This window comes from Anastrepha obliqua, chromosome 5, assembly GCF_027943255.1.
Source record: "Anastrepha obliqua isolate idAnaObli1 chromosome 5, idAnaObli1_1.0, whole genome shotgun sequence".
In the NCBI taxonomy this organism is placed as follows: Eukaryota; Metazoa; Arthropoda; class Insecta; order Diptera; family Tephritidae; genus Anastrepha; species Anastrepha obliqua.
In genome coordinates, this window is record NC_072896.1 from 32678011 (window position 1) to 32695720 (window position 17710).

Genomic DNA, 17710 nt, shown 5'->3' on the forward strand with positions numbered 1-17710 from the left:
TCGTGCATAGCTAATTGATATAAGATATGTCAACCGTTACACGTGCCTCAACTTTGTGACGTATTTATGTGCATTGATGTCTACTTCCAATGTGTCAAATTCCTAATTGCCCGCTGTCAGTCTCAAGTGTTTCATTGACAGTATTGTCAATTTTTATTTTATTCTACTTTTTTGTTTTGGAAATGTTAAGGATTTATTAGCTTTTCTCTTGGAAACTGCAGCCAGATTGTAAATCTCGATTGGGTAATCCAATAGAAGTTGATAAGTGATAACTGTAAATAACAAAACAAAGTTGTAAATAATGAATTATTCAATCTTATAGTTATAACTAATGCCTACTAATAAAATTTCCATGACAGAAATGAACTGTGAAGTTTTGCTATTGCCTGTCGACGTGTGAACGTTATTAGAAAAAAAAAATTATTAGTTACATTTTGAGATATCTTCAAATTCTTTCGTACTCTATGCAAGCCCGTCAATCCGATTTTTGTCCAATCTAGATATTTTTTTATAAAAAATTTTTGAACGATTACACTGTGCGACAGTGAAAATATACTTTTATAGAGACCTAGTACAACTTGTAGGTATAGTAAAACTAAGAAACATGGTATAGGAGAAATTTCCAATACACCCCCAAAATCTCATTTTATGGCCATAAAACCGTTTTTCAGTAGGTTCATGTGAACAATCACTCCTAACTTCGCCAATTTCCATCCGATTTCGAATTTGTTTTTTTAGTTCGAAAGAACAAAAACAAGCCTTTTTGACAGTGTGTTGACTTTTTTTCTGAAATGACAACTGACGAGACTGTAGACGGAAGTATTTGGAATTTTTTTATTTTTTCTCTATTTTTTCAACTTTGACATAATTTTTACGATATTATCCGATATTGAGGATTTTTTTAGTACCCTACTGTTATAGTAAATTTAATCTTGCGTCAAATGAGCTATATTTGACCGTAATTGAATTAAAATTAATAGAGTTGTGTGGGTTTTAAGATGTTTTCTTTTTTTTTACTAAGGTAAGCGTTTCGAAGCATGAAAATGATAACAAGTGTCATTATAAACACATAATATTTATTGGAGTATTGTGCAGTGCAGCACTGTACGGTATGGTACGGTGCGATACGGTGCAGTACACAACGGAATTGGTTCCAAACTTAAAAATGCACTGGAAACGGCCCTTTGGAGTTTAGTATGGTACGGTACATTTGTCATTCTCTTCATCAGGTTTGAATACTTCTCTGTAAGAAATTCGACAATCATCATTCATCTGAAGTCGTCATCAACTAAATTCCATTGTTTAAATCGAGAAGCGAGCGTTTTCAGACTGTCTAATGTAAATCACGTGAAAGATCCTGAAAATCTGAATTTAATACAATGTGTCGTTCTGAAGACTTAGAACCAGACGGAAAGTACTCTTCATCATCAGGTTTATTGTTATCAGTTTGATCATCATCAGCAATGAGTTGAACTTCCTTCAGTTCATGACCTGCAGTTGAGTCAATCATATCGTCCAAGACTACGGGGTTCTTAACAGTTGCAACATCAGCATACTTTATGTGCTTTCGAGTTTTATAATGATGGCCGTTTACGTCCGTTCTGCAAAAATAACAATCATCTGGTTTATGATAAGGCTGATGATGCCACATCATCGGAGAATATTGAGAAATTCGAATTTTCTGGCAACACTTTGATTTATATCTCTTGAATTTCAATGAAACAAACAATAAAACTTTGACGCTTTAATAAGGTTAAATTATAGTAACAAACTTCTTTTGTTAATCAATGTACAGTGTGAACTTTGGTACACTTGGGAGCTTTTTTATATTTCTATTGAAAAAAAAGTGCTATAATATGTCAGATATTTTCGTAAGTTCTAACCAGTTCTGTTGTATGCAGTACAGTGTACTCTTATGTATACATATATACTCCAATAAATATTACGTATCTATAATAACGCATCAAAACACGTCCTTATTCCCATTTAGCGTAAGCCATACCTACATATCAAATTAGTAAAAAACAAAAAATCTTAAAACCCACACAGCTCTATTAATTTTAATTCAATTACAGTCAAATATAGCTCATTTGACGCAAAATTAAATTTACTATAACAGTAGGGTACTAAAAAAAATCCTCAATATCGGATAATATCGTAAAAATTATGTCAAAGTTGAAAAAATAGAGAAAAAATAAAAAAATTCCAAATACTTCCGTCTACAGTCTCGTCAGTTGTCATTTCAGAAAAAAAGTCAACACACTGTCAAAAAGGCTTGTTTTTGTTCTTTCGAACTAAAAAAGCAAATTCGAAATCGGATGGAAATTGGCGAAGGTAGGAGTTATTCTTCACATGAACCTACTGAAAAACGGTTTTATGGCCATAAAATGAGATTTTGGGGGTGTATTGGAAATTTCTCCTATACCATTTTTTTTAGTTTTACTTTACCTACAAGTTGTGCTAAGTCTCCATAAAAGTATATTTAATTTTTTTTTTTTGTCACACCGTGTTATTTTTTTTTTTAATTTTTAATTTTTTTCGGTATAATATAAAGTTTTGTTATAAAGAATTTTCGGACGACTTTGTTTTTGAAAATTTTGAAATTTTTTCGATACATTAGATTTGTTTTTATAAAAAGTTTCCGGGCATTTTTTTTCTTGAAAATTTTGAATCTTTTCGATACATTACAAAGTTTTGTTATAAAAAATTTTCAGATGACTGGTTTTTGAAACTTTGAATCTTTTCGATATACTAAATAGTTTTTTTATGAAAAATTTCGGACTAATTATTACAAAAAATTTGCGATTTTTGTTTGTTTTTGAAATACAGTGCAGTTTTTTTTTTAATTTCAGATGATTGTGAATGTGAAAATTTCTTTTTCTTGATACTTAAATATGTTTTTATATAAAATTTTCGGACAAAGTTTTTTGTTTTAAAAAATTTTTTTCGAAGATTTGTTATAAAAAATTATCAGACCATTGGTTTTGAAACTTTGGATTTTTTTTCGATATATGGAAATACTAAATATATGAAAATACTTACATTCAGCAATGTTTTTTTTTTTTTTTGAAAATTTTGAATTTTTTTCAAAACATCAGATTTGTTTTTTTATAAAGATTCCGACAATTTTTTTTTTTTTTTGGTTTCGAAAATTTTGAATTTTTTCGATTCATTGCAGTTTTTTTTTAATTTCAAACGATTTTGTTTTTGGTTTTTGAAAATTTCGATTTTTTTCGATACTTATATATAGTTTCATATACAATTTTCGGGAATTTTTTTTTTTTGATTTTGAAAATTTTGACTCTTTTTCGATGCACTACATAGTCTTCTTATGACAAATTTCGGACTAATTGTTTTAAAAGCTTGCGCTTTTTGTTTGTTTTCGTTTTTTGAAAATTTTGAATTGCTTTTGGATACATTGCATTTTTTTTTTTGTAATTTCAGATGATTGTGATTTTGAAAATTCCAAATTTTTTCGAACCTTAGATATGTTCTCATATAAAATTTTTAAACAAATACATTTTTCGTACTTGAAAATTTTGAATTGTCTTCGATATATTTCAAAATTTAAAGGTTTGTTATAAACCTTTTTCGCACGACTGTGTTTTTGAAAGTTTTACATTTTTTCAATATACTACTACAAAGTGTATTTTTGAAAAATTCCGCACTAATTGTTATACAAAATTTTCGATTTTTTTTTTCTTTTGATTTTGAAAATTTTGAATTTTTTCCGATACATTAGATTTGATTTTATATAAAGTTTCCCGGCAATTTTCTTTTTTTGTAGTTTTGAAAATTTTGAATTTTTTCGATGCATTGAAGATTTTTTTCATTTCAGACGATTGTGTTTTTTTAAATCTCGATACTTAGATATGTTTCTATACAAAACTAGCATTTCCCAGTGGGCTTCGCACCACCATACATAAAATGTTTTTTTTATATCGCAAGAAATTTTTCATATTAAGTTTTCTTTATAGAACTCGTAAAATGTTTAAACAGTTAAATTAGTTGATTTTTTTCATTCAACATACTTTCTAAAGATGTCACAATAGCCTTTTCTTTACTTTTTTAAAATTTGATTGTGGTGGTCACCTATATACAGGTAAGGTGAAAGAGCCGATAAAAACTTGTAATTAAACTTTGATTCTTTAATTTCCATTTTAATTTTTTACGCTAAATAAATTATGCTAAAATAAATAAAGTTAAAAATGTTTTTCCAATTCCTTGAATGCTCCAGTTTTTATAATATTTTCGTCCAAAATTAATATTAACATAATACAACACACAACACTTACAACCACAACAGTACAACAGAAACGCTCATAAGCGGATGTGTATTTGTTGTTGTTTTTCCCATACAGGCATTTCGTATGAGAGGAAACCATTACTCACATAAAATGTCATAACTCAGGAACGGCTGCACCGATTTCAATCAAACTTCACACAAACCACCTCCTCAAAGATAGAAAAGAACTCTTTTTGTGTCAATCGGTTTGGCGGTTCTTGAGTTATAAGATTACCAAGGAAATGTAACTTCTTTTTATATATATAAATTATATAATATATTCGAACACATTTTTTTTGGAAATTTTGAATTTTTTTTTATACCTATATTACAAAGTTTTGTTGTAAAAAATATCCGGATGATTTGGTTTTTAAAAATTTTAAATTTTTTTATGAAAATTTTCGGACTAATTGTTTTAAAAAACTTGTGATTTTTGTACGTTTTCGGTTTTTGAAAGTTTTGAATTTTTTTGGATATATTGCAGTTTTTTTTTTGATTTCAGATGATTGCGTTTTTGAAAATTCCAAATTTTTTATTTTCCAAATTTACGATTTTTGTATTCTTTTTTTTAATTTTGAATTTTTTTCGATACATAGTTTTGTTTTGAAACATTTCGGGCTAATTTTTTTAAATTAATTTTTTAGTTTTGTTAGACAAAAATTTCAGACTATTTTTTTTCATTTTAACTTTTTCCCATATACTATTGCATAGTTTTGATATAAAAAATGTTCAGACCATTGTCTTTTTTTTTTTTTTTTTGATTTTTTTCCATGCATCAGATATTTACAAAACAAATTTGGACGACTGGTTGTTGTCTGAAAATTTTAAAAGTTTTCGGAATAGTACATAGTTTTATTATAACAAGATTTGAGAGTATTTATTTTTTTTTTCTTTCAATAAATTGTTAATTGTTATAAAAAAATTTGTTAAATTGTTCAATGTTCAAAATGGTCAACATTTTGGAATTTTTTTTTTTTTTAATTTTGAATTTCTTTCGATTACTAAATAGCCTTGTTTCAAAAAAATTTTGTACTATTTTTTTCGTGCGAAAATTTTGAATTTTTTCGATACATTAGATTTGTTTTTATATAAAGTTTCCGGGATTTCGTTTTTTTGGTTTGAATTTTTTCGTTATAAGTATTGCAGTTTTTTTAATTTCAGACGATTGTGCTTTTGAAAATTTCGATTTTTTTTGACTAAAATATGTTTTTATATAAAATTTTCAGACACCATTTTTTTGTTTTTGAATTTTCTTCGATATATTTCAAAATTTAAAGTTTTGTAATAAAAAGTTTTCAGAATATTTTGTTATTGAAAATTTTGAATTTTTTCGATATATAATATTAGATATTTTTAACAAAAATCATTGGACGTACTATTTTAATAAAAAATTTTTTTGTCCTTTTATAAGAATTTTACGATTTTCTTTTTCGAACATTAAATTTTTTTCGGTTTATTCCACCGTTTTGGTCAAAAAAAATTATCGGACATTTTCGTTTAAAATTTTAATTTCTTCGATTTATGTTATAGTTTTGTTTTACATTTTTTTTTTTAATTTTGTTTTTTTTTTCGATATATTATATTACATAGTTTTGTTATAAAAAAAAATTCTAAAAATTTTGAATTTTTTGGATAAAACATAGTTTTTTATAAAACATTTTCGGAGAATTTTTTTTGTTGCTTTTGTTTTTTTTTTTGAAAATTTTGCATTGCTTGTTTTCTTTCTTAAAAAATTAAAATAAGAAATCGATCGTGATCGATAATAAAATATTTTATCCTCAAACATTAAAAATTGTTGGGCTTGCAGCCACTCTGCCGAAGAAAACTTTGCAGCCGCCATTTTTTTTTACATGAAAGGTACAAAAACGACCCTTTTGATTTTTTATTTACTTGTTTCATTGCTAAACAAAATTACCAAAATATGTATATTTTTTCAGCCGCTGCCAATAGCTAACCCCTTAAATCGTTATTCGAAAGTAAAAACAGTGTATAAATACAAACATTTATACAGCAGTTTCTGACACAGTTTCACTATTTACTTATGGTATGGAGCCTCGTTTAAAGCAACTTCCCAAATATTCTGTATGCATGTTTCGCCGCAGTCATACCTTTGCATAATAACTTAATAAAGATATCAGCACGCCGATAAGCATAAATTTATGTTAATTGCATAGTAATTACCTCATGCGCCACACAGCACGTATCCACGCATACTAATGCATATGTGAATATTTGTGTTATGTTCGCTTAATTGTATTATAGTTGCCGATATTTGCTTGCTTGTATAGGGTCTTCTCATAAGGGCCGATTGATGCTGATAGGTTGTGGCGGCTAAGATGTTATGAGTAGGATTTGTTCGTTATTATTCAGCTACGAATGCTTTAACAAGAACCCGAAAAATCGGAATTAGCGACTAGGTGCATCTTCGGCTGAATGGCTATGACGACTCCCATCCAACAGCTAATTCTTCAAAAGGTATGTTGGTTAGGCCAAGAGTGTCAATGGCGAGCCCTACAGGAGGATGATGACCAATTTTTTTAATGCCAATTGAATGTTATTAACGTGGACGACGGATGATGTGTAGTGTCACACAGCGAATTCCGTAATGGAAACTCTGCATGAGCGATTCGACGTTATGTTTATCTCTTGCGGCTATAACGTGAATTAGTCACCAAAATCGTGCGATTTGGCCCCACTAGGCCTTCTTTGTGGAGTTTTTTTAGCAGAACCTTATAAGCCTATAAATAAATTGTATGCCGCCGGAAGCGCTAAAAGTGAAGGATTTGCATTGCTCAAATTCTGTCTGATCTATACAATAGAGTCTTAGAAAATGTAACCAAACGATGCCATATCCTACACAGAATGACATACATTCACTTTTAAAATCAAAACATAATTTTGTTAATACCTCACACAGAGCTCATTTTATATAATTTCATCGCTGGCTCGCTTTTTTCGGAAAACCCTTTATATAAAGTATACGAAACTATGAGAAATACTGAGTATATTGTGACTATGCCGAAATTTAAGACTGGCTTGCGGCTTAGATGATCTTAATTTATTTTATTTTTGTTTGTAATAAATGTTGTTATTTTGTAAAATTTTCAAACAATATTTAACTTACTAATATTCACTTTATTCCTATGTGAAAGGCGTTGGTTTTTCACTCTTGAGTAAGCCAGGTTGTTTGTCAACAGAGATATTTCTAGAAAAATAATAATTGATTAATGATTTAGAGTTGGGGAGGCACCAACGTCAGTCCAAATAGGCGTTTCATACACTTAGGCGTAAAAATTGTCTTCTCCCAAATAGCGTAAGTTAAATATGTATATAATAAAAATTAAATATACTTCATATAGCCTATGGCACAAAATTAATCATCCATTTTGTTTCTAAATAACTACCAAATTAAAAAAAAAATTATTTTAAATGTTGAAAATCTTTACTTTGACCTTTACGCGCCCCCATTGCTTGTCTGCTTGTATACTGCTGCTGTTTAGCTCACAAGTGTCAAATATGATTGAGGTACGACGCCATTTGCAAAAATTATAAATCTTCTAATTGGGTGATTAATTTTGCGCCACCTTGTAGTATGCGTTTTTCTCTAGGTCTCTAAGCAAATCCTCGTTGCGTATGTTCCAGAGCTCATTTACAATGGATGATAACCTTGCTCTGGAATCGTTCTATGATATGAATGTTTGTTTTGGTGGTTCAACCCCATAGCTGAATGCCGTATGTACTTGATTACCCAGGGTCCGACACTCATTAAACCAAGGTCATAAATTTAGTTTCGAAAATTACTTTTATTCAATTCAAACCAAAATTAAGAATCAATTTACTTTTGCTCTATATGACCACCTTTTGCCTTTGACTATGGCCTTGAGACGAAAGAAGAAACGAATCGCAAGCATCCCGAATGTGACTTACAGGTATTTTGGCCCACTCGCGGATGATGGCTTTTGCTTTTTTCAGCGCCTCGAGACTGGTGAATTTTTTAGCTCGGACCTTGCTCTTCAAAACGGCCCAAAGAGAATAATCCATCGGATTCGCGTCTAGTAAATTTCAGAGCCATTGTGTGGACGATATGAAGTTCGGAACGTAGTTTTTTAGCCATTCTTGGTTCACTCGGAGATGGTGTCGAGTACTGTTAAAACGTCCATTATCTGCAACCGCAATGTTTGTCTGCCCACGGCTTCAAAGCAACCTACAGAATATTTTCCCATTTTCGCATTTGCCTTGACGCCCGGCTCGATGAAAACGATTAAAGAGCGCCCATCTGCAGTTACAGTGGCCCAAACTATTAGCTGTGGCGGCTGCCTCCTGGTGGCCAATCGATTACTCAAATTCGCGTATGAACGGTTGGTCAAATAAACCCTGTCATTTTGGGACTTCGTCAGAAAAAACCAAGTGCGTAAATTGACCGCTTTCGGCCAAGTGAAGCAACTCCTTTGCTTTCTCGAGTCTGACTTGTTGCTGCTTTGGTGTGAGATTATGCGCCTTTTGAATCTTGTAAGACTTCACTGTGAGATAATTTTTCAGTGTACCGTGGCTCAAGTCGCTTCGTCACTTTTTGAACCACTTCATGAGACGTAAGTCTTTTGATGACTACCTTCATGACGTTTCGCGATGCTACCAGTATCATTGTAAAGAGTAATGGTGCGATAAACAAAAACTTTATTTACTTTAAGGGGCTCGAGCTCACAACCAATCGCTGAAATTTCAGATTCAACTCTGCAGCTTTTACTTTAACATGTTCTTTCCACTTGAGATTAGCATCCAGGGTCATTCCTAGGTATTTGGCGGGTATTTCTGATATTTTTTTGCTTGTGAAATCCACATAAACAGATTTTGATTCATTTAATTTGATTGCCCATTTTTCAGTCCACCTGACAATATCGTCGAGAGAATCTTCCAACTTTGCATTGGACTCGTATTCGTTTGAAGCAACGGCTAACATATACATCTCGTCAGCAAACGTAGCTACTTTACACGTATTCGGTACGGAAAGGTCGGATGTGTACAATAGGAATACAATTGGTCCGAGTATACTGCCTCGCGGAACGCCTGCTGCTAATTCTTTGGTTTTTCAGTATGCCCCCTTCTGTTTTACTCTAAAATATCTATCAATTGGGAGGTGAGCAGGCACTTCGTTGGGGCTTTTGTCAGGCTTGGGTATCAATCTTTCCTCCTAGACTTTCCATTTCAATGGAAGGTACTGGAACTCGTTGCACGCGTTCATGATGGAAGTCATTTTGTTTAGGGCTTTTCTCAGTAGTTTCTTCAGTACTTCAGCCATTATTAAGTCAAAGCCTGGGCTTTTTCTTGGTTTTAATTTTGATATTTCAACTGCAATTCTTCTGAAATGTTCTATTTCAACAGATTCTTGGTATGATATAGTTGAGTTGATGTTTTGTATATTTTGATGTGGTTGAAATGTTTTCTTTAAATGTGCGGCAAACATCTCCGCCTTCTCAACATCGCTCTAAAACTATGAGCTGAAACTATGAACTATGTGAAAGTTCAGCTAGTGTAGCCCAACATAATATTATGGGCCCCATTCTGTACTTGCTATCTGCTTCTGAAGAAATAATAGCCCGAACGTTCGCGGAGGATACATTCGTACTCACAATTCACTTCCACCCCCATGTAAGAGGCCTCTTAGAAGGCACTCAGAAGCCCATATTGGCTACTACATCGAAATTCCCATGTTTCTTCTCGCACTTCACTCAGCTATATTAAAACCGGTATGGACATATGGCACTCAACTTTGGGTCACTGCAGCTAACTCCAACATCGACATACTTCAAAGATTCCACTTGAAAGCCCTCAAAAAGATCTCAAACGCCCTTTTTTATATCGCAAATACACAAATTCATCGTGAAATAATTGCAAATCCCATAACCTTCACTAGACTGAAGAGAAAATCTACAAAAGGCCTCATATGATAATAAATTAGCCTAAATTATTTTGTATCTTAAAACTGGTATATGGTCGCATCAATGGCTGTATTCAATAAATGTTTTTTTCTCTTAAATAAATTAAATAGATTTAAGTAAAAATATTGCTGAATAAAGCAGGTCGGAATAAAGAAATGTATTTAAAAAAATACTAGATAAATATTCCTAATAAAAAGTAATCCCTTCCTCTTTTAATTCAGTCCTAAGTCTAGACCTAGTCTTCTGCTTTCACTTTGCTAAACAATAATTTTCAGGTCTGTCGGTTCAAAACTTTAGGTGTCTCCATTTGTTGAACAACATTAGACGCACGCCACAAATACTAGCAGCAGCTCGGCCAAACTCCTACCAAAAGTGTATGCGCCAATATTTTTTTAAGTGAAAATTCTAAGGCGTCGATGGACGAGTGAGAATGGAGAGTAAAATTTCAAGGCCATGCAACGTTTTGGGCATTTTCGTTCCGCGAGAGAGAAAAAGGATATAACGTAGAGGAAAAGTAGAGAGAGAGCTATACTTTATATATATCTCAGATACACTTTAGGCTATTTTTCCTGAGTTTTTCATTGTGGTTGCTAATTTCTAGTGAGCAACAACACTGCCTACTTTTTGGCGATTGTTTGTTGGTGCAAGCTTGTAGGAAATGTATTTTTGGTGCCAACTTTTTGGCGTTATACTTCCTTGGTGCCTACAGTTTGAGGCGCTTTTTGGTGCCAATTGTTTGGTATTTTTTCTTGGTGCCTACTTTTTTCCATTTCCTGGCTAGTGCTTGTGCGTACTATAAAGTGCTATCCATTCCGGCACCGGATTTATTGGTATTACCTTGCGGTAATTTGTGCCGTTGCTGCGGTCCTGGAATCGCTGCGTTTGTGCGGGTGATAAACGCTCGGAGTAGTGCGCGTTGTTGCCACGATTTGTGTCCGGAGTTTACCTACACCGGCGACCTTTCTCCGTTTTTTGTAAATTTTGTCTATTTGTATTCTCTGCAAATATTGTAAATTTATTTAGATATATATTATTTCTCTCTTTCTCTCTCATTCTCTCTCGGGTCTCTCCCTCTTTCTTTGTCTGTCTTGAAAGTTTCACTTCTGTTATGTGTACTTCGCTACACGCACTTTTTTGTAATTACTCTGCTTCCCCCGAATTCTTCGGCAGAAATCGTCAATCAGTGGCCTTCATATTGCCTCCCGCGTAGTACTAGCACTACTAAATAGAGGTCTGATTTATTTTATGAGTTGATTTATTTATTTTGAAATGGCACTATTTTTACGGTTTGAATCTCGGTGGAGATAATACAGAAAGTGTGGTTGAAGGTATCAGCTGATTGACTGACGTAACCAGAGTGGTTATGACAGCGGCTTGTTTACGACAAAACTGAGATTATGTTCGAGATATAAGAAAAAAGTCGATGCAGCCTATACTCAAATGACTTCGTTTCTGTGTCATATAAACGAAGGAGGGGTCAAAAAATGGAAAAGTGGAAAAGGTTTTTCTTTCATTTTTTCACTTCATTGCAGTTGTAGGAAGTACAAAATAAATAAACAACAGCGAAATGTCTGAAAATATTTATAAGCTCGATTTTTGTATAGCCCCAGATAATAAGTTCTGCCTAAATCGGATATCACTGGATCTCCTTGCTTCTACTATTCTATTACAGTACATTCTATTACAGTACAGTATATTCCGATACCTTTACCTTCAAATTACCTTTAAATAGGCCACATAAACCTGGCTTAAAACTTTAATACCCTTAGTTTAATTGGCGCATTTTTCTATGAATTTTTATCATATCATAATTTCGTTACAGGTTTTCGTGCACGCAAAGGTCTTCTTCAGCATTGGTGGACGTCAGTATGCCGGTGAACCGGTGCAATTCTCGTATATGCCCGACACGGTGCTGGATCATGCACGGGATGTGACAATCAAATTACATCATCGCCTCGGCAAATACTTACAAATTCATTTGTATTTTGCGGCGCGTTGGATAATGTTGAGCGAAATCACGTTCATATCAAGTAAGTACAAGAAGTTTGATACATGTATCTATAAGTATTTGAAGAGAGAGAGAAAATAATTATACAAGGTGGCGCAAAATTAATCATGCAATTTTATTTTTGAATAACTTTTTTATTAAATAAAAAAATGATTTTGTGAAAGGTTATTCTCGAAAGTTAAAAATCAGTTAGCTATTTTTATTACTATTACCAGCAATGGGCTGCTCTACCGATATGGCAATATAACAAGTAAGCCGATATAAAAATCAGAGCTCTGCCTTCTTTTAAATTTTTTTAATAGTAATAAAAAATAATTGGTTATCTGATTTATACTTGACTTGATTATACTTGACTTAGAGCGATACACACGAGTGTACTATCCACCAGGAATGTCGCCATTTATGCAGATAGCCAGGCAGCAATAAAACCTCTTCCAAAATAATTTACGAGCATTTAAAAAACAACTATTAAAATCGGTCGAAAATTGCTTCCTCTCGGATTGGTCGAAAAATCCCCATTGTGCGACGTGGTGGCAAAAAGAAAACGACTTGCACTTCTGCTGATAATTTAATTAACTTCCTTGCCAATTCAGCTATTACAACTGAAGTCAACCACGTAGCATCAGCGAGAACTGTAGGGCGTCGATTGACAACGAGAACCTATCAAGCAGATAAACTCGTAAAGTTCCTCTGTTGAAACAAGCAAATTTAAGGAAGTGTAAAAGCTTTGCTCAACGGCACAAGGCATGATGTGGAACAGAGAGTATGAAAAAATGGTATAACATATTTTGGAGCGATGAAACAAAAATAAATTTATTGGCAAATGAGGCTGGGCGATATGTCAGACGTCCAAAAGCCCTAGAGCTCTCACTGCAGTTCTCAAAAAAAAAAAAACAGACAGTCAGCCATGGTGGCGGTAACATAATGATTTGGGATTGCTCCTCTTGGTATGGAGTATTCCCTCATAACCAATAAAATGGACAAATTTATTTACAAGGGCATACTTTAACCCTAGAACACACACCCAGAAAATACCACGTAAACACACACCCGGGATACGTTTGTACCCGGGACCTTATTTTGCGGTTTTTAATGCTTATTCAACCTAACAAGTATTTTGTCTTTTGTTTCATTCGAATATTCTTACTGGTTCCAGCGATATGGGCAAATAAAGTCAGGACATGCAACAGTGGATTTTAGTTTTGGTTGTTGTCCTGATAAATGCAAAACAAAATAATATAATTTATAATAATATATGTACTTGTAGAGTAACAACGAATACACATTTTGGTTTTTATTTCATTGAAATATTCTACCTGGTTCAAAAGATATGTGCAAAAAGGTCGCGCAAGGTATGGGTACGTAGGTAGCAAATACACTGGTATAACTGGTTTTTGTATTTTATATGCAGCTGCTAGGGTTGTTTTCACACGAGGTGTTGTTATAAATGCTGCCTGTTGATATTTTCATTATTGTTTTGGTGCTCAAAAGTGTAAGAAGTGAAAATAAATATAACTGAAGCTATAAATAACTGGATACGAAATGACTTCAAGAAGAAACGAATATTTATCAAGTGCAGCATATAGAAGGTAAAAAATGTAAAATAAGCAACAATGTAAACATATACTAATTTTTTTTAATATGCAGGCTAACTGAGGAACAGCGAGAATCATATATACAATCTTTATTTGATGAAATTTGTGACGATGACGCTCCCTATGACTTTGACTCAGAAGATGAAGAAGAAATTCAATTCAATGACATTGAAATTGCTGATGACGATGCTGAAGTTTCGCAAAGTGCCGCAGAAGTATTACCTGAGTATGCGGACTATGAGGATGATGAAGAAGACGATGAAGAAGAAGAAGTGGAAGAAAATAATGAATTACCTGCTAGTGGCGAAAAATTTGTTGCACGTGATGGTACTGAGTGGATGAAAGAACCAAATGTAAGTCGTCAGGTACTCAGACAAAATATTATAAGAGAACGTTCTGGACCAGCGAGATGCACTGAAATGTTGTCAATAGAGCAAACATTCAAATGTTTCATGAACGTTGAAATGGCTAATATAATTATGCGCCACACAAATAAGTTAGCAAAAGAAACTTATAATGCTTACAACAATGCGCATCCAAACACAACTCCTAAGTCATGGACGCCTGTGTCAATACCAGAGCTGTATGCATTTTTTGGCATACTTATTATGACTGGTGCGAACCATAGCAATGGAGAACATGTTCGAGATTTATGGAGCGTCAAAAACTATCCTTTATATCGCGCCACAATGGGAGTCAACCGTTTCTGTTCGATATTGCGGTTCCAAAGATTTGACGATAAAAACAATCGTGCAACACGCTTACTAACTGATAAAGCAGCACCGATCAGTGAGTTGTGGACGATGATGAACAATAATCTTGCTGCACATTACAAGCCCAGCTCATGCTTGACGATTGATGAACAATTATTTCCTTACCGTGGACGCACACGGTTTACGCAGTACATACCGTCAAAACCTGCTAAATATGGTGTCAAGGTTTGGTGGATTTGCGATGCCACAAATGCATATCCACTGCATGGATAAATATATACTGGCCAAGCAGAAACTGGTAGGGAAACGAACCAAGGCGAACGAGTGGTGAAGGATTTGTCTGCCAAATACCAAGGAAGTGGCCGAAACATTACAATGGACAATTTTTTTACGACCTTGCCAGTTGCAGAACTGCTTCTCACCTGGAAACTCACGATCGTTGGAACTTTGCGCAAAAACAAATCATATATTCCTCAAGAAATGAAGCAGAACAAAAACAGGACAATTGGTTCAACGACATTTGGCTTCAAAAATAATGTGACAATGTGCTCTTATGTTCCAAAAAAAAAAATAAAGCAGTAATTTTGCTTTCGACCATGCATAATGATGCTGAAATAGCTGACAGTGGGAAACCTGAAATAATTGAATATTATAATCGTACCAAAGGTGGTGTTGATCGAATGGACCAAATGTTTGCGGAATATCCAACATAAAGACAAACAAAACGATGGCCACTAGCGATGTTCTTCAACATGTTGGATATTACAGCTCTTGCAGCCTACATTGTCTACGATTTGAATAACCCTATGTTGCCTTGGAGAACAAACAACAAGCGTAAGCAGATCCTGCGCAGCTTGGCTGAAGCATTGTGTATGCCCATTATTGAAGCCAGAGCCATAAATCGTCAAGTGACGCGAAATTTTTCGACTAAAATTGCTATTGAAGCATATTTCAACCGACCGCTGGAATCAATGGTGTCAACAGCAGCATCAACATCTGCCGCAGCGCGCACGCCAAAACCTGTGTCCGGATCTTGCTATTTATGTTACGCACAAGAGGAAAAACGCCGTAGAAAAACCAGAAAGTTGTGCGCCAAATGTAAGAAGCCAATGTGTCTTGAACATTCGGTCACACCAACAAATTGCTCTATTTGCCATGATTTTCCTTAGATATAAGATGCATTTTTAAAATTTTTATAATAAAAGTCAATAATATAATGTGTGAAATGAATATTTTTAATTTTTCGAATAAAAAAATAATATAAAAAATGTTTTTTTTTTGATTATTATGAGGATTTTTATTATTGGGGTACAAACGTATGCCGGGTGTGTGTTTACGTATATAATGTGTTTGGAAGGCTGTAGCTCCTGAACCAATGGTTCGATCTGGTTAAAATTTTGAATTTGAACTCAAAACTAAATAATCTTCCTAGATCCGAAGTTAGCGGTATAGAGGTATAGCGGTTCAAAAGTTACAACACTTCAAAGTTGAAGTGGATACATTTGTACCCGGATGTGCGTTCTAGGGTTAAGATGTGATGCTACAATTTGCTGAAGAGAATATGTCACTTCGGTGGTTTTTTATGCAAGATAATGACACAAAGAACTCCTCAATATTAGTACGTGAATGGTTTTTATAAAATAACATTAAAGTGTAATAAATAATTCGGCCGCCGTAGCCGAATGGGTTTGTGCGTGAATACCATTCGGAATTCAGAGAGAGAACGTAGGTTCGAATCTCTGTGAAACACCAAAATTAAGAAAAACATTTTTCTAATAGCGGTCGCCCCTCGGCAGACAATGGCGAACCTCCGAGTGTATTTCTGCCATGAAAAAGCTAACCATAAAAAATATCTGCCGGAGTCGGCTTGAAACTGTAGGTCCCTCCATTTGTGGAACAACATCAACACGCATACTACAAATAGGAGGAGGAGCTCGGCCAAATACCCAAAAAGGGTGTACGTGCCAATAAATAAATAATAATAATAAATAAAAGACGATTTTCTATTTGATAACCAATGCCGGATAACCGGCAGGTTGTATTGTCAAATATTTATTGATTGATCATTAAGATATGGTCGAGCTTTTATACTTATTTTACTTATTTCTACATATTCTATAACATATGTTTACTTAACGCAACACATGTTTACTAAAGCAACTGAGTATACTACATTGGGCATGTTCAACTTATAATCATACTACATTGTGTAAAATAAGTACCCGGAATTTAAAAAAAAAAACACATTTTTTCATATTATTCATCATTATTTGTTGGATCGCCTTCAAAATAGGCTCCTTTTGAGCCGATACAAATATTCCAACGAACAACCCAGTCATCCATGGCCCGCTGGTAGGCCGGCGCCGGGATGGCCTTCAGCTCCTTTAGCGAATTTTTTTTAATGTCTTCAATCGACTCAAAACGCCTTCCCCGAAGTGGCAATTTTAGTTTTGGGAAGAGAAAAAAGTCACAGGGTGCGAGATCTGGCGAATACGGTGGCTGTTCGATAGTATTTATTAAGTTTTTGGTCTTGTATTCGCGTACAATCAAGGCTCGGTGCGATGGCGCGTTGTCGTCGCTAAAGGATCTGCTAAAGGAGCTAAAGGAGCTGAAGGCCATCCCGGCGCCGGCCTACCAGCGGGCCATGGATGACTGGGCATGGATGAGTGAGCATATATATGTATGTATATGTATGTATATGCGCATATGTAGGTATATACATTCACACACTTATATTTGCATATGCCTTCTTCCTGTGTGCATTGTAATGAACCATTTCTCTGTTGAGAATAGGGCGATGATAGAAAAAGTAGGAAATGAAAGGGAGTGTTTCGAGTGTAAAGTGTCTTAAAAAAGTCAAATCGATGATGTTGCCTCTTAGTGTTGTTGACTTATTAACGTCTGATGCACAATCGAAATTGAAGATATCTTTCATGAATTTGATAAATGTTTCGTCATTTTTTACGTTTGTGTAAATGTAACTTGACCTATTCCATTGCAATTCCATTTACCTCCTCCTCTATATGCATACAAAATATCTATCAAACAAATAAAATTAAAATTTTCTTTTGAAAAATGCAACCATACCATCAGTATTTTCTTATGACGTTGTCACGTTAAGGGGGAAGCCTGGTTTTTAAGGTCAAAAAAATCAATTTTGTTTTTTCGTTTTA

General features: G+C 33.8%; 1 protein-coding gene across 1 annotated transcript in view; it reads left to right on the top strand.

The window, feature by feature from the left end:
* LOC129248690 (discoidin domain-containing receptor 2) overlaps window positions 1-17710 on the top strand; it is a 134950-nt gene that overhangs the window by 21460 nt on the left and 95780 nt on the right. The window contains exon 7 of the mRNA XM_054888319.1: window positions 12044-12251. Within this exon, the coding sequence (XP_054744294.1) occupies window positions 12044-12251 (208 nt within the window). The remainder of the gene's footprint in view (window positions 1-12043; window positions 12252-17710) is intronic.